Source organism: Xylocopa sonorina, unplaced genomic scaffold, assembly GCF_050948175.1.
Source record: "Xylocopa sonorina isolate GNS202 unplaced genomic scaffold, iyXylSono1_principal scaffold0498, whole genome shotgun sequence".
Classification (NCBI taxonomy): Eukaryota; Metazoa; Arthropoda; class Insecta; order Hymenoptera; family Apidae; genus Xylocopa; species Xylocopa sonorina.
In genome coordinates, this window is record NW_027490569.1 from 32,501 (window position 1) to 52,500 (window position 20,000).

Sequence of the window (20,000 nt, forward strand, 5' to 3'; positions counted from 1 at the left end):
TATATGAGAAGATATTTTTATTATATCAACAGTTATAAAATTTATACCAATATATTTTATAATTAATTTTATTCAATTAAATCAATCTATAATTTTATTATTAATATTAAATAGAATTATAATTTCAATTTTTGCTAATAACTTTAAATCATTAAAAAAAATTATTGCATGTTCATCAATTAATCAAACTTCATTTATTATTATATTATTATATTTAAACAAGTCAATTTTTATATATTATATTATTTTCTATTCTTTTATATTTTATTTTTTATGTTTATTAATAAATAAATTTAATTTAAATAAAAAAATAGATTTAATTATATTTAATAATTATAAAAACATTAATATTTTAACAATAATATTTTTAATTTATAGAATATTACCCCCATTTATATCATTTATTATAAAATGAATATTTATATTTGAATTAACAAATTTATTTATTTATTCTTCATGATTTTTTATAATTATAATAATATCTAGAATTATTATAATTTGAAATTATTTAATGATTTTAGAAAATTCATTACCAAATTTTAAATATTATTATAATTTATATATTAAACAAATTAAAATTAAATATATATACATATATATATTTATTTCCATAAATATAACAATATTTATAATATTTTATATTTATTAATTATTAATAAATATAATTTATATCTTTAAATTTGCAATTTAATGTTTTTAAAAACTTTAATAATTAAATATAAAAATTTATAGTATTAAAAGAATTTAAAATCTTTATGAATAAATTTACAATTTATTTCTTTTTCAGACATAATACTAATAATTGAATTTTATACTTTTGAAGATTTTAAGTTAATTATCTTAAACTATTAATCTTCAAAATTAAAAATATATTTAAAATTTTAAAAGTATAAATCTTAATAAAAAAATGATTTATGTCAACAAATCATAAGTATATTGGTATATTATATATTATATTAGCTTTATGATCAGGAATAATTGGAACATCTATAAGATTTATAATTCGAATAGAATTAAGTATTCCTGGAAATTGAATTAATAATGATCAAATTTATAATTCATTAATTACAGCTCATGCATTTTTAATGATTTTTTTTATAGTAATACCATTTATAATTGGAGGATTTGGAAATTGATTAATTCCTTTAATACTTGGTTTACCTGATATAGCATTTCCTCGAATAAATAATATTAGATTTTGATTATTACCTCCTTCATTAATTATATTAATTTCTAGAAATTTATTTAATATAAGACCAGGAACAGGATGAACAATTTACCCTCCTTTATCTTCTTATTTATATCATTCTTCCCCTTCAGTTGATATTATAATTTTTTCATTACATATTTCAGGTATTTCATCTATTATAGGAGCAATAAATTTTATAGTAACTATTATAATAATAAAAAATATTGCAATAAATTATGACATAATTAATTTATTTTCATGAGCTGTATTTATTACTGCAATTTTATTATTATTATCTTTACCAGTATTAGCTGGTGCTATTACAATATTACTATTCGATCGAAATTTTAATACATCATTTTTTGATCCAATAGGAGGTGGTGATCCAATTTTATTTCAACATTTATTTTGATTTTTTGGTCATCCAGAAGTTTATATTTTAATTTTACCAGGATTTGGATTAATTTCTCATATTATTATAAATGAAAGTGGAAAAAAAGAAGTATTTGGAAATTTAGGAATAATTTACGCAATATTAGGAATTGGATTTTTAGGATTTATTGTATGAGCTCATCATATATTTACAGTAGGATTAGATGTTGATACTCGAGCTTATTTTACTTCTGCTACTATAATTATTGCTGTACCTACAGGAATTAAAGTTTTTAGATGACTTGCTACTTATCATGGATGTAAAATAAATTCTTATAATAATTCAATTATTTGATCATTAGGTTTTGTAATTTTATTTACTATTGGAGGATTAACTGGTATTATATTATCAAATTCATCAATTGATATTATTTTACATGATACTTATTATGTTGTTGGACATTTTCATTATGTATTATCTATAGGTGCCGTATTTGCAATTATTTCAAGATTTATTCACTGATATCCTTTAATTTATGGACTTATATTAAATAATAATTGATTAAAAATTCAATTTATTTTTATATTTGTTGGAGTAAATATAACATTTTTTCCTCAACATTTTTTAGGATTAATGGGAATACCACGACGTTATTCTGATTATCCTGATGCTTATTTTTTTTGAAATTCAATTTCATCATTAGGATCAATTATATCAACTAATAGATTGATTATAATGATTTTTATTATTATAGAAAGAATAATTGTAAAACGTATAATTATATTTAAGTATAGACAATCATCATTAGAATGATTAATGACTTACCCTCCATTAAATCATTCTTTTGTTGAAACTCCTATTATTATTAAAAGAAAAATAAAAACTTTTTTTTCAGAATTTTAATATGGCAGATAAGTGCGCTAGATTTAAGATCTATATATATTGTTTATAAACATTTATTAAAAATTGCAACTTGACAAATATATTTTTTTCAAAATTCTAACTCACCTTACTCTGATAATTTAATTTCATTTCATAATTTAGTAATAATAATTATAATTATAATTATAATATTAATTATAATAATTTTAATTAATTTATTTAATAACTGATTTTTAAATCGATTTTTATTAAAAAATCATACTATTGAAATTATTTGAACAATTATTCCTATATTAATTTTATTATTTATTTGTTTTCCTTCATTAAAAATTTTATATTATATTGATGAAATTTTAAATCCAATTTTTTCAATTAAATCAATTGGTCATCAATGATATTGATCATATGAATATTCTGATTTTATTAACATTGAATTTGATTCATATATAATTAACAATAATAATTTAAATTTATTTCGATTATTAGATGTTGATAATCGAATAATTATTCCTATAAAAATTGCAATTCGATTAATTATTTCATCAACTGATGTAATTCATTCATGAGTAATTCCTTCACTAGGAATTAAAATTGATGCAATTCCAGGACGAATTAATCAATTTAATCTTTTTTGTATTCGTCCTGGAATTTATTTTGGTCAATGTTCAGAAATTTGTGGTATAAATCATAGATTTATACCTATTGTTATTGAAAGAACATCTTATGAATTATTTATAAATTGAATTAAATCATTTTAATTAAATTTTAAAATTAGTTAATTTATAACATTAGTTTGTCAAACTAAAATTAATAAAATTATTATTTTAATATATTCATTAGATGTCTGAAATTAAAGAATTGATTTTTTAAATCAAAAATAGTAAATTATAAATACTTCTAATGATTAATTATTAGTTAATATAATTTATAATTAATTTGATTTTCTAATAATATTATACCACAAATAAGACCAATTAAATGATTATATATTTCATTATTATGTAAATTTAATTTTATTTTAATTATATTTATTTTAAATTCAATTCCATTAAAATTAAAATTTAATAAAGATTTATATAAAATAAAAACTTATTGAAAATGATATTGATAAATTTATTTGAAAGATTTGATCCTGCAATTAACCAAAATTTAATACTTAATTGAATTGTTATTTTCATATATTTAATATTAATTCCTCATTCATATTGATTAATTCCATCACGATTAAATATAATATGAATTAATTTTTTATCTTTATTATATAAAGAATTTATATTAATCTCATCAAAAAAATATCAATCTAATATTTTAATATTTATTAGATTAATATTAATAATTATAATAATAAATTTTTTAAGATTAATACCTTATATTTTTACTATTACCAGACATATATCATTTAATTTAATTATAAGATTTTCAATATGAATTTCAATATTAATCTTTAATTGAATTAATTTAACAAAAAAATCATTAAGTCATCTTGTACCATTAAATACTCCATTTATATTAATAAATTTTATAGTTTATATTGAATTAATTAGAAATATTATTCGTCCTTGAACATTATCAATTCGTCTTACAGCTAATCTAATTGCAGGCCATTTATTATTAACTTTAATTGGATCTTCAATATCAATTAATAATATTGAGTATAAAAATTTAATTTTAATATTAATTACAATTTTAACTCAAAATTTATTATTTATTCTTGAAATTTCAATAGCAATAATCCAAGCCTATGTATATTCTATTTTATTAATTCTATATTTTTCAGAAATTAAATAAATTTAAAATGAAAAACGACATATTAAAAAAATTATTCAAATTATTAAAAACGGTTTTATTCTTAATTTATATTAATATTAAAGTTGAGATTTATAAAATTTATAACCGAATAATCAATAAACTTCTTATTTTATTTTTAAATCATCCAATGATTTTTTTTACTCTAGGTACTTTATTATTTATGATTCTCATATATTATTCAATTAAAAATAAATGATTAATTAAATTATTAATTTCAAGTAAATATAAATAATTAAAATTAATCATTTATATAATCATATTCTTTAATTTTATTTAATAGATTTAAATTCTATAATTAATATAATTTACATAAATTTTTAATTGGTATATTATATCATTATGAAAACACATAATCACCCTTATCATATAGTTACTTTAAGACCTTGACCATTAATTATATCATTTAATTTAATAAATTTAATAATTAGAATTATTATTTATTTATATTTAAATAATGATTATTTATTATATATTAATTTATTAAATATAATTATTACAATATATCAATGATGACGAGATGTAATCCGAGAAAGAACATTTCAAGGAATACATACAATTATAGTAATAAAATTTCTTAAATTTAGAATAATTTTATTTATTATTTCAGAATTATTTTTTTTTATTTCATTTTTTTGAACATTTTTTCACTCATCAATTTCACCAAATATTGAAATTGGAATAACCTGACCTCCAATAATAATTGAAATATTTAATCCTTATGATATTCCATTATTAAATTCAGTAATTTTAGTTTCATCAGGATTTACAATTACATGAGGTCATCACTCTTTATTAAATATAAATTATGTTAATTTTAATAAAAGACTAAAATATACATTAATTTTAGGAATATATTTTATTGTATTACAATACATTGAATATAATGAATCTATATTTTGTTTTAATGATAGAATTTTTGGATCTATTTTTTTTATAATAACTGGATTTCATGGATTACATGTAATTATTGGTATTATAATAATTTTAACAATATATATACGATTTAAAAAAAATCATTTTTCTAATATTCATCATTTTCATTTTGAAGCAGCATTATGATATTGACATTTTGTAGATGTTATTTGATTATTTTTATATTTATTTTTATATTGATTAATATGATAATTCAATATACATATATATATAGTATAAATATTACATTTAATTTCCAATTAAAAAATTTAAATAATTTAATATATATAATATATTTTTATTTAACTTTATTAATAATTGTAAATTTAATTCCTATAATTATTTATATAACAAATATATTTATTTCAATAATAAAAAAAAATAATTATGAAAAAAATTTACCATATGAATGTGGATATTCACCATTATCTAAACCTAATCTTCCTTTTTCATTACCATTTTTTATAATTACTTTAATATTCTTAATTTTTGATGTTGAAATTATTATATTACTTCCATTAATTTTTCATTTAATCAATATAAATTCAATAATTTTATTATTAACAATAATTACTTTTATTATATCATTAATTTTAACATTATTTACTGAATGATTTTTTAATTTTATTAAATGATTATACTAATATATATATATAAGTAAATATTACATTTAATTTCGACTTAAAAATTAACTAAACTATTAGTTATATATAATTTATTAATTGAAGCCAAATAGAGGCAATTTATTGTTAATAAATACATTGAGAGTAATTTTCCAATTAATGAAATAAATTAAATTGAACTTCTAATTCAATTATTGATTAATAAATTAATCATTATTTCTATTTATATAGTTTAATATAAAACAATATATTTTCAATATATAAATAGTTATTTATTAACTTATAAATATTTAAAAATTAAAAAATTTTCTTAATATTTTCAATATTACACTTTATATAAGCTATTTAAATAATTAAATAATATAAAAAAAATAATAATAATAAATATAATATTATTTATTATTAAATCAATAAAATTATAATTTTCAATACGAAATTTAATTAAATTGCTAAATATATTTAATAATTCATGTATAATAAAAGGAATAATTTTTTTTTCAATAATTGATTCATATTCTTCAATTACTATAAATACATATAAATATAAAATTTTAAAAAATTTATCTACATATATTATATTTTTAAAAGATAATACATACATTGAAAAAAATAATAAATTTTTATAACTTAAAAATCCAATAAATATTCCTAAAATAAATAATTTAGATAACAATAATTTTATATTATAACTTAAAGTTAAATTATAAAATGAATATATAATTGATCAATAAAATTTTGCATATACTAATGAAGTTACAAATAATGTAAATATAATAATATTTATAAAAAAATCATTATGTATTTTAATATACCTTATATTTATTTCTTGATGAAATAAAATCATTAAAATTATACGAAATGCATAAGATACTGTTAAAATTGTTCCAACTAATAAAATAAATAAATTAAACGTAATTAATTTATTATCATAAATATGTTCTATAATTATATCTTTTGAATAAAATCCCAATAAAAAAGGAAATCCCATTAATCTAAATAATGTAAATAATAAAATTGTAGATTTTACTGGATATAATATATTTAAATTTCTATAATCTCGAATATCTTGATCTGATTCATTATTATGAATAAAATTACCAACACATATAAATATTAATGACTTAAATAATGCATGAATATATAAATGAAAAAAAGCTAATTCACTAAATCCTATAAATAAAACTCTTATTATAAAACCTAATTGACTTAATGTTGATAATGCAACAATTTTTTTTAAATCAATTTCATAATTTGCAATAAGACCTGATATTAATATAGTAAATCTTGAAACTAATATTATATTTATTTTAAAATTTTCATCAATATATTTTTCAAATCGAATTAAAATGTAAACACCAGCTGTTACTAATGTTGAAGAATGAACTAATGAAGATACTGGAGTTGGAGCTATCATTGCTGCTGGTAATCAATTAGAAAAAGGTATTTGAGCTCTTTTTGTAAATGCTATTATAATAATAAAAAATATTATTGAAAAATTCATATCATATAAAAACAAATTTCAACTTCCACAAGAACATATTATAGCTATTATTAATAATAAACTAGCATCTCCAATTCGATTTAAAATTATAGTTAACATACCAGCTACAAATGATTTTATATTTTGATAATAAATAATTAAACAAAATGAAATTAATCCTAATCCATCTCAACCAATAATAACTGTTAAAATACAAGGACTAAGAATTATAAAATATATAGAATAAATAAATATCATTAATAAATAATAAAATCGTTTTAATTCAATTTCATCTAAATTTATATATTTAATTGAATAAAACATAATTAATGAAGAAATTAAAGTCACAATTATAATAAATGATAATGTTAAATTATCAACTAATAAAAATAAATTAAACTTTATTGAATTATAATCAATAATTAATCATTCTATAACATATGTAAATATATAATAATTTATACATAATGTTAAATATATTAATAATAAACTTTTAAAATATAAAATTAATCCAAAAATTATTATTTTTACAATAATTTAAAGTTAAAAAACATCTTTGAAATCACAATTCAAAATTTTATATTTAAACTATTTAAATAAATTAAAGCTTCTATATTTAAAACAACTAAATTTATTGGAATTCAATGTATTAAAATAACAAAAAATTCAACTATATAACCTCTATAAATATTTTCTAAATTATTTTTTCCATGATTAACTCTTACAAATAAATATAAAGAATATATAAAACTAAAAATTAAATATATAGTTAAAAATTTATATAAAAATTTATACCATATAATAGAACCCATAATTATTATAATTTCCCCAACTAAATTCAATGTTACAGGAATTGCTATATTTAATGAACATATTAAAAATCATATTAAAGATATTGAAGGTATATATATAAATATCCCTTTATTAATTAAAAATAATCGTCTATTAGTTTCTTTATAAACAACATTTACTAAAAAAAATAATCCTGATGATCTAAAACCATGAGAAATTATTAATAAATAACTTCCAATAATATTTATTTTTATATTCATAAATATTCCTATAATTAATAAACCTATATGAACAACTGATGAAATAGCAATTAAAACTTTTATATCAATAGTAATAAAACATAATAATCTTATTACAATTATTCCTAAAATTCTTAATATAATATAAAAAATATAAAATTCATTTATACTACAAAAACAAAATTTTAAAATTCGTAATAAACCATAAGTTCCTAATTTTAATATAATTGAAGCCAAAATTATTGAAATATAATAAGGTGCTTCAACATGAGCTTTTAATAATCATTGATGAAATATATATATAGGAATTTTAACTAAAAAAGTTAATATTATATATATAATAATAAAATAATTTATTTTTAAATTAATTAAATCTATTATAATAAAAGATAATCTTCCAATATTATTAAATAATACAAATATAATAAATAATATAGGTAATGAAAAAACTATAGTATAAAATAATAAATAAAATCTTGCTAAAATTCGTCTTGAAGTATTACCTCAAAAAATAATTATATAAAATATTATAATTACACCAATTTCAAATAATAAATAATAATATAATAAATTTATTATTATAAAATTAAAACATAATAATAATAATAATAAATAATTTAATATAATTTTATTTTGTTCATTTAATCTAATAATAACTAAACCTCCAATATATAAAGTTATAACTCTTATTCAAGTTGAATAAGTATTTAATCCACACTCAGATACAATTATTGATCATTCTATTCAACTATTCTTTATTATTAATAAAACTCCAGTTATAGCTATATATACACCAGAAATTTTATTTACTTTACTAATTATTAAAAATAATACTATTAACTCTAACATAAATTAATTAATGAAATTTTTTGATGTCCATATTCATAATTTATTCTTACTAATAAAGATAAACCTAATACTGACTCACAAACTGATGAAACTAAATAAATTAAAAAAAATCAAATATTTAATTTAAATATAATTAAAAAAAATAAAATAGTTACAATAATATATTCTATATAAATTAAAAATCTTAAATAATTATTGTTTAAATGAAATAATATTATTAGCATAAAAAATATATTAAAAATTAATATTATTCTAATTTATAATAGCTATATAGTTTAATTTAAAACATTAATTTTGTAAATTAATAATAAATAATATACATTTTATAGCTAAGATATTCAAAAAATACGTTATTTATATCAATAACTTCCAAAGTTATTATTTTTTAATTAAACTATTTTTGATATCTTATTACAACAATAATAACAATTATAATTATTAATATTATTCCAATAATAATTTTATTTTATATTTTAATAAATAATGTATTAAATATTAAAATAAATCCATTAAAATTAATCATTACATTAATTTTATATTCAATTATATTAAGAATTTCAACATATTTATATACTTTAAATTCAATTAATAACTTAATAATTCTTATTGTATTTATTAGTGGAATAATAATTACATTCATTTATTTTTCTAGAATAATTAATTCACCAATAAAAAAAAATTGATCTGGTATTCTTTGAGGAATTTTATTAACTGCATTTCTTATTATTATTTTTTTATTTAAAAAAACAAAAAACTTTGATAATCCAATTAAAATTGGATTAAATTTAGATAAAAATACTATTTCTAATATTTTTCAATTTCCAAATCACGTAATATTATTATTAATAATTATAACATTAATTTTAACTTTATTTTTAATTTTTAAAATATGCTATATTAATAAAAAATCACTACGATCTAAAATATAATTTAAATTAAATCTTATTTTAAATTATATGAGATTTAAAAAATTATTAAATTCAAATATTTTATTAAATAATTTTATTGATCCAGTTATTTCTTTACCCACTCCAATAAACATTAATATATGATGAAATTTTGGATCAATTTTAGGAATAATGTTATTTATTCAAATTTTATCAGGATTATTTTTATCAATACATTATTGTCCAAATATTAATTATGCATTTGATAGTATAATTCATATTATAAAAGATGTTAATTATGGATGAATTATTCGAATAATTCATATAAATGGAGCATCATTTTATTTTATTATAATATATATTCATATTAGACGAAATATTTATTATAATTCTTTTAAATTAACTCATGTTTGAATAATTGGAGTAACAATTTTATTTATTTCTATAGCTACTGCATTTTTAGGATATGTACTTCCATGAGGACAAATATCTTTTTGAGGAGCAACAGTTATTACTAATTTATTATCTGCAATTCCATTTATTGGACAAATAATTGTTGAATGAATTTGAGGAGGATACTCAATTAATAACGCAACATTAAATCGATTTTTTTCATTACATTTTTTATTACCTTTAATTATTTTAGTTATAGTAATATTACATTTATTTTTTCTACATGATAAAGGTTCATCAAATCCATTAGGAACAAATAGTAATTATTATAAAATTTTATTTCATCCTTATTTTTTAATTAAAGATTTATTAATAATAATTATAATTTTATTATTATTATTAATTATTATTCTACAAAATCCATATTATTTAGGAGATCCAGATAATTTTAAAATTGCTAATTCAATAGTAACTCCAACTCATATTAAACCAGAATGATATTTTTTATTTGCATATTCAATTTTACGATCAATTACTAATAAATTAGGTGGAGTAATTGCATTAATTATATCTATTATAATTTTATACTTTATACCAATATTAATAAATTATATTAATAAAACAAATAAATTCTATAAATTAAATCAATATATTTATTGAATTTTTATTAATAATTTTATTTTATTAACATGAATTGGAGGTCAACTAATTGAATATCCATATACTAATATTAATTTAATCATCACTTCATCATACTTTACATATTTTTTTATTAATCAATTTTTTTACAAATTATGAGATAATTTATTAATTAATTAATTAATATTTAATTTATCTAGTTAATGAACTTGAATAAGTATGTATTTTGAAAATACAATATAGAATTATAAATATTCTATTAACTTTATATTATATATATAAATTCTTTAATTAAATAAATATAAATTAAATAAAATAATCTAATTGTTAATAAATCTGTTCAACATATATGTATTAATTCATCATATCGAATTCGAGGTAAAACCCCTCGAATTAATAAAAAAAATAATACATGACCCATATACACTAATAAAAAATAAACTGATCAATATATAAATCCATAAAATATAATTGTTAAGATTATTGATAAAAATATTATATTTGAATATTCAGCTAAAAAAATTAAAGTAAATATTCTTCTATAATATTCAACATTAAAACCAGAAACTAATTCTGATTCTCCTTCAATTAAATCAAATGGAGTACGATTTAATTCAATTAATATTCTTATTAAAAATATAAAATATAATGGAAATAATAATCAACTAAATTTTACTATTATCTGATAATCAATAATTCTAAAAATTGAATAACTTTCAATTAATAAAAAAAATACAAAAAATATTAAAAATATCCTAATTTCAAATGAAATTATTTGAGCAATTGAACGTAATGAACCCAATATTGAATAATTTGATCTTGAACATCAACCAATTATTATAATTGGATAAATATTTAATCCTAAAATTAATATTATTAAAATTATTCTATAATTAATATTATATAAATTTAATCAAGGATAAAATAATCATAATATTATTGATAATATAAATATTAATAAAGGTCTAATTATAAAATATATATAATCTAAATTATAAAAAAATCATTCTTTAGAAATTAATTTAATTGCATCTCTAAAAGGTTGTAATATTCCTTTAAAACCTAATTTATTAGGACCTTTACGTATTTGAATATAACCTAAAATTTTACGTTCAGTTAATGTTAAAAATGCTACACCCATTAACACTATTAAAATTAATAAAATTAAATTTAAAATAATATAAATTATTATTTTAATAAATTAATTTATTAATATTTAAATTCTAAATTTAATGCACTTATTTGCTAAAATAATTTACTTAAATAAATTTATTTATTTATTTAAATTATTTACTAATTAAGGTCCTTTCGTACAATTAATTATTACTTTTATTATAGATAGAAACCGATCTGACTTACGTCGATCTGAACTCAAATCATGTAAGATTTTAAAAGTCGAACAGACTTATATATTAGATATCTGCACCTAATTAATATCTTAATTCAACATCGAGGTCGCAATCATCTTTATTAATATGACCTAACAAAAGATATTACGCTGTTATCCCTAAGGTAATTTAATCTTTTAATAAATAAAATTTAATCATTTAATTTACTTATATTTAAGAATAATTTATTAAAGTTAATTTAATTTAATAATCCTCCCAATCAAATATTTTAATTTATTAAATTAATAAATAAAATATAAAATTCTATAGGGTCTTATCGTCCCATAATAAAATTTTAGCATTTTTACTAAAATTTTAAATTCGTATTATATAATTGAGACAGTATATATTTCATCAATTCTTTCATACTAGTTTTCAATTAAAAAACAACTGATTATGCTACCTTAGTACAGTTACTTTTACTGCAGCTATTTAAATTCTTTCATTGAGCAGATTGATTTAAAATTATATTCAATAAACCATGTTTTTGTTAAACAGGTGAATATATTTATTTTGCCTAATTCCTTAATTATATATATATATATATATATATAATTTACTTATTTATATTACTAATTTAATCATTATATCCTATTAAATATTATTCTTAAAATTTTTTTATTAAATTTTTATATTAAATATTTAAATTTTTATATTCAACTATTTAATTAAATTATAAAATTTTTAATTACAATATCAAATTCTATGATTATATTATTTAATTTACATTATAAATTTTAATTATATATTAATTTATAGTTTATCCCATAAATTATTTCTAAATATAATTTATTTATAATTTATATTACAAATAAATATTATATTTATTTAAATTAAATTTATTTAATAAAAAACTAGATATCAATAAAATCGAATGGCATTTAACCTCTAATTATATATTAATAATTTTTATTTTACAAAAAATATTATATATAATTAACTCTTTTATATTCGAGATATTTAAAATTATTAAATTTATATAAATTAACCCTGATACAAAAGGTACAAAATTAATTATACTTTTATATATTTTACTTTATTCATTTACATTACTATCTATATAAATTAATATATTTATTCTTAATAAATACTAAAATAATTAACACGTTAATATAATTTTATTAATTAATTAATTGATATTTAAAAAAACAATTAAAATTTTTAATTTTTATAAAACTTTTCAATGTAAATGAAATATTTTGTTTAAACTAAAATTTTTAGTTTCTAAATACATTTTCCAATACATTTACTGTGTTACGACTTATTTCACTTATAATGAAATTGACGGGCAATTTGTACACCAAATAACATTAATTTCAATTTTTATAATTATAAAAATTTACTTTTAAATTTGATTTCAAATTATTATTAATAATAATTATCCAATAATAAAATTAATTAAAATTCATAAAATCTTAAATATTCTACATTTTGATCTGAATTACAATTAAATTAAATTTATTAACTTTAATATTTAATTAAAATCTTAAAACAACAATACACAAAATAATTAATTTAAGTATATCCTTTCGTGTAACATCGAATTAATTCACAAATTTCTCTAATAAAAATATATGGCCGCCAAATTTTAAATTTTAATGATTTACATTTAATTCTTAATATTTAATTTTTATTTTATAATAGGGTATCTAATCCTAGTCTTTTAAATAAACCTCTATAATTTAATATTTAATAATTAATAACTATATAAATTAATACACTATATTCCACCATAAATTAATTTAATTAATTAATTTTATTTTATTAAACTATACCATATTTAACATAATTAACTTATAAAAATAGTTTAACCGCTATTGCTGGCACTAATTTTATATTTATTAAAATTAATTCCTATTATTAACTTTAATTAACTTAAATAATATTCTATATTAATTATTTTAAATTATTTAAATTATTTTAAATATAAATAATATAATATATAATTTACATATTATATTAATTAAATAATTTAATTAATAATAAATTTAAAATTATCAATTATCTTTATATTTATTAAATATTAATATAAATTTTTATATTCAACTATTCAATTATATTTAATTTAATATAATTTTATCGATCAATAATCTTAACAATACATCCCCTCAATATATTGTTAAAATTATTGATCGATAAAATTATATTAAATTATATTTAATTGAATATTTCATATAATTTTATTTTTTTTTATATTATTTAATGATTTTTTTATATATGTTAAAATATTAATATAAATTTTTATATTCAACTATTCAATTATATTTAATTGAATATAATTTTATCGATCAATAATCTTAACAATACATCCCCTCAATATATTGTTAAAATTATTGATCGATAAAATTATATTAAATTATATTTAATTGAATATTTCATATAATTTTATTATTTTTTTTATATTATTTAATGATTTTTTTATGTTTATTAAAATATTAGTATAAATTTTTATATTCAACTATTCAATTATATTTAATTGAATATAATTTTATCGATCAATAATCTTAACAATACATCCCCTCAATATATTGTTAAAATTATTGATCGATAAAATTATATTAAATTATATTTAATTGAATATTTCATATAATTTTATTTTTTTTTATATTATTTAATGATTTTTTTATATATGTTAAAATATTAATATAAATTTTTATATTCAACTATTCAATTATATTTAATTGAATATAATTTTATCGATCAATAATCTTAACAATACATCCCCTCAATATATTGTTAAAATTATTGATCGATAAAATTATATTAAATTATATTTAATTGAATATTTCATATAATTTTATTTTTTTTTATATTATTTAATGATTTTTTTATATATGTTAAAATATTAGTATAAATTTTTATATTCAACTATTCAATTATATTTAATTAAATATAATTTTATCGATCAATAATCTTAACAATACATCCCCTCAATATATTGTTAAGATTATTGATCGATAAAATTATATTAAATTATATTTAATTGAATATTTCATATAATTTTATTATTTTTTTTTATATTATTTAATGATTTTTTTATATTTATTAAAATATTAGTATAAATTTTTATATTCAACTATTTATATAAATTTAGGGATATTTATATGAACGTTATTTATATTATTTAATGATTTTTTTATGTTTATTAAAATATTAGTATAAATTTTTATATTCAACTATTCAATTATATTTAATTTAATATAATTTTATCGATCAATAATCTTAACAATACATCCCCTCAATATATTGTTAAAATTATTGATCGATAAAATTATATTAAATTATATTTAATTGAATATTTCATATAATTTTATTATTTTTTTATATTATTTAATGATTTTTTTATGTTTATTAAAATATTAATATAAATTTTTATATTCAACTATTCAATTATATTTAATTTAATATAATTTTATCGATCAATAATCTTAACAATACATCCCCTCAATATATTGTTAAAATTATTGATCGATAAAATTATATTAAATTATATTTAATTGAATATTTCATATAATTTTATTATTTTTTTTTTATATTATTTAATGATTTTTTTATGTTTATTAAAATATTAGTATAAATTTTTATATTCAACTATTCAATTATATTTAATTTAATATAATTTTATCGATCAATAATCTTAACAATACATCCCCTCAATATATTGTTAAAATTATTGATCGATAAAATTATATTAAATTATATTTAATTGAATATTTCATATAATTTTATTATTTTTTTTATATTATTTAATGATTTTTTTATGTTTATTAAAATATTAGTATAAATTTTTATATTCAACTATTCAATTATATTTAATTTAATATAATTTTATCGATCAATAATCTTAACAATACATCCCCTCAATATATTGTTAAAATTATTGATCGATAAAATTATATTAAATTATATTTAATTGAATATTTCATATAATTTTATTATTTTTTTTTATATTATTTAATGATTTTTTTATGTTTATTAAAATATTAGTATAAATTTTTATATTCAACTATTCAATTATATTTAATTTAATATAATTTTATCGATCAATAATCTTAACAATACATCCCCTCAATATATTGTTAAAATTATTGATCGATAAAATTATATTAAATTATATTTAATTGAATATTTCATATAATTTTATTATTTTTTTTATATTATTTAATGATTTTTTTATGTTTATTAAAATATTAGTATAAATTTTTATATTCAACTATTCAATTATATTAAATTATATTTAATTGAATATTTCATATAATTTTATTATTTTTTTTATATTATTTAATGATTTTTTTATGTTTATTAAAATATTAGTATAAATTTTTATATTCAACTATTCAATTATATTTAATTTAATATAATTTTATCGATCAATAATCTTAACAATACATCCCCTCAATATATTGTTAAAATTATTGATCGATAAAATTATATTAAATTATATTTAATTGAATATTTCATATAATTTTATTATTTTTTTTTATATTATTTAATGATTTTTTTATGTTTATTAAAATATTAGTATAAATTTTTATATTCAACTATTCAATTATATTTAATTTAATATAATTTTATCGATCAATAATCTTAACAATACATCCCCTCAATATATTGTTAAAATTATTGATCGATAAAATTATATTAAATTATATTTAATTGAATATTTCATATAATTTTATTATTTTTTTTATATTATTTAATGATTTTTTTATGTTTATTAAAATATTAGTATAAATTTTTATATTCAACTATTCAATTATATTTAATTTAATATAATTTTATCGATCAATAATCTTAACAATACATCCCCTCAATATATTGTTAAAATTATTGATCGATAAAATTATATTAAATTATATTTAATTGAATATTTCATATAATTTTATTATTTTTTTTTATATTATTTAATGATTTTTTTATGTTTATTAAAATATTAGTATAAATTTTTATATTCAACTATTCAATTATATTTAATTTAATATAATTTTATCGATCAATAATCTTAACAATACATCCCCTCAATATATTGTTAAAATTATTGATCGATAAAATTATATTAAATTATATTTAATTGAATATTTCATATAATTTTATTATTTTTTTTATATTATTTAATGATTTTTTTATGTTTATTAAAATATTAGTATAAATTTTTATATTCAACTATTCAATTATATTTAATTTAATATAATTTTATCGATCAATAATCTTAACAATACATCCCCTCAATATATTGTTAAGATTATTGATCGATAAAATTATATTAAATTATATTTAATTGAATATTTCATATAATTTTATTATTTTTTTTATATTATTTAATGATTTTTTTATGTTTATTAAAATATTAGTATAAATTTTTATATTCAACTATTTATATAAATTTAGGGATATTTATATGAACGTTATTTATATTATTTAATGATTTTTTTATGTTTATTAAAATATTAGTATAAATTTTTATATTCAACTATTTATATAAATTTAGGGATATTTATATGAACGTTATTTATATTATTTAATGATTTTTTTATATATGTTAAAATATTAGTATAAATTTTTATATTCAACTATTCAATTATATTAAATTATATTTAATTTAATATTTCATATAATTTTATTATTTTTTTTATATTATTTAATGATTTTTTTATGTTTATTAAAATATTAGTATAAATTTTTATATTCAACTATTCAATTATATTAAATTATATTTAATTGAATATAATTTTATCGATCAATAATCTTAACAATACATCCCCTCAATATATTGTTAAAATTATTGATCGATAAAATTATATTAAATTATATTTAATTGAATATTTCATATAATTTTATTATTTTTTTTATATTATTTAATGATTTTTTTATGTTTATTAAAATATTAGTATAAATTTTTATATTCAACTATTCAATTATATTTAATTGAATATAATTTTATCGATCAATAATCTTAACAATACATCCCCTCAATATATTGTTAAGATTATTGATCGATAAAATTATATTAAATTATATTTAATTGAATATTTCATATAATTTTATTATTTTTTTTATATTATTTAATGATTTTTTTATGTTTATTAAAATATTAGTATAAATTTTTATATTCAACTATTTATATAAATTTAGGGATATTTATATGAACGTTATTTATATTATTTAATGATTTTTTTATATTTATTAAAATATTAGTATAAATTTTTATATTCAACTATTTATATAAATTTAGGAATATTTATATGAACGTTATTTATATTATTTAATGATTTTTTTATATATGTTAAAATATTAGTATAAATTTTTATATTCAACTATTCAATTATATTAAATTATATTTAATTTAATATTTCATATAATTTTATTATTTTTTTTATATTATTTAATGATTTTTTTATGTTTATTAAAATATTAGTATAAATTTTTATATTCAACTATTCAATTATATTAAATTATATTTAATTTAATATTTCATATAATTTTATTATTTTTTTTATATTATTTAATGATTTTTTTATGTTTATTAAAATATTAGTATAAATTTTTATATTCAACTATTTATATAAATTTAGGGATATTTATATGAACGTTATTTATATTATTTAATGATTTTTTTATATTTGTTAAAATATTAGTATAAATTTTTATATTCAACTATTTATATAAATTTAGAGATATTTATATGAACGTTATTTATATTATTTAATGATTTTTTTATGTTTGTTAAAATATTAGTATAGTATAAATTTTTATATTCAACTATTTATATAAATTTAATATTTTAAATATTTAAATAATAATTATAATTAAATATCAATTAATTAATTAATTAATAATATTAATTAATGTTAATTCATCCCCTCAATATATTGTTAAAATTATTGATCGATAAAATTATATTAAATTATATTTAATTTAATATTTCATATAATTTTATTATTTTTTTTATATTATTTAATGATTTTTTTATATATGTTAAAATATTAGTATAAATTTTTATATTCAACTATTTATATAAATTTAAGAATATTTATATGAACGTTATTTATATTATTTAATGATTTTTTTATGTTTGTTAAAATATTAGTATAAATTTTTATATTCAACTATTTATATAAATTTAATATTTTAAATATTTAAATAATAATTATAATTAAATATCAATTAATTAATTAATTAATAATATTAATTAATGTTAATTCATCCCCTCAATATATTGTTAAAATTATTGATCGATAAAATTATATTAAATTATATTTAATTTAATATTTCATATAATTTTATTATTTTTTTTATATTATTTAATGATTTTTTTATATATGTTAAAATATTAGTATAAATTTTTATATTCAACTATTTATATAAATTTAAGAATATTTATATGAACGTTATTTATATTATTTAATGATTTTTTTATGTTTGTTAAAATATTAGTATAAATTTTTATATTCAACTATTTATATAAATTTAATATTTTAAATATTTAAATAATAATTATAATTAAATATCAATTAATTAATTAATTAATAATATTAATTAATGTTA

General features: G+C 14.1%; 4 protein-coding genes and 2 pseudogenes across 4 annotated transcripts; 3 read left to right on the forward strand and 3 right to left on the reverse strand.

The window, feature by feature from the left end:
- Positions 1-2,378: 2,378 nt before the first annotated feature.
- Positions 2,379-3,193, forward strand: LOC143432505 (cytochrome c oxidase subunit 2-like). Its single transcript, XM_076909170.1, is given in 2 exon segments — positions 2,379-2,408; positions 2,474-3,193. Coding segments are annotated over 2 exon segments (744 nt in total). The 3' UTR covers positions 3,188-3,193.
- A 1,399-nt stretch (positions 3,194-4,592) lies between these two features.
- Positions 4,593-5,378, forward strand: LOC143432497 (cytochrome c oxidase subunit 3-like). The gene is given in 1 exon segment (XM_076909162.1): positions 4,593-5,378. A coding segment is annotated over 1 exon segment (774 nt). The 3' UTR covers positions 5,367-5,378.
- A 760-nt stretch (positions 5,379-6,138) lies between these two features.
- Positions 6,139-7,587, reverse strand: LOC143432499 (NADH-ubiquinone oxidoreductase chain 5-like). The gene is given in 1 exon segment (XM_076909164.1): positions 6,139-7,587. A coding segment is annotated over 1 exon segment (876 nt). The 5' UTR covers positions 7,389-7,587; the 3' UTR covers positions 6,139-6,512.
- Positions 7,588-8,149: 562 nt separating this feature from the next.
- Positions 8,150-8,568, reverse strand: LOC143432506 (NADH-ubiquinone oxidoreductase chain 4 pseudogene; annotated as a pseudogene).
- A 1,401-nt stretch (positions 8,569-9,969) lies between these two features.
- Positions 9,970-11,266, forward strand: LOC143432498 (cytochrome b-like). Its single transcript, XM_076909163.1, is given in 1 exon segment — positions 9,970-11,266. A coding segment is annotated over 1 exon segment (1,122 nt). The 5' UTR covers positions 9,970-10,104; the 3' UTR covers positions 11,227-11,266.
- On the reverse strand, positions 10,831-12,268 carry LOC143432507 (NADH-ubiquinone oxidoreductase chain 1 pseudogene; annotated as a pseudogene).
- Between the last annotated feature and the right edge of the window lie 7,732 nt (positions 12,269-20,000).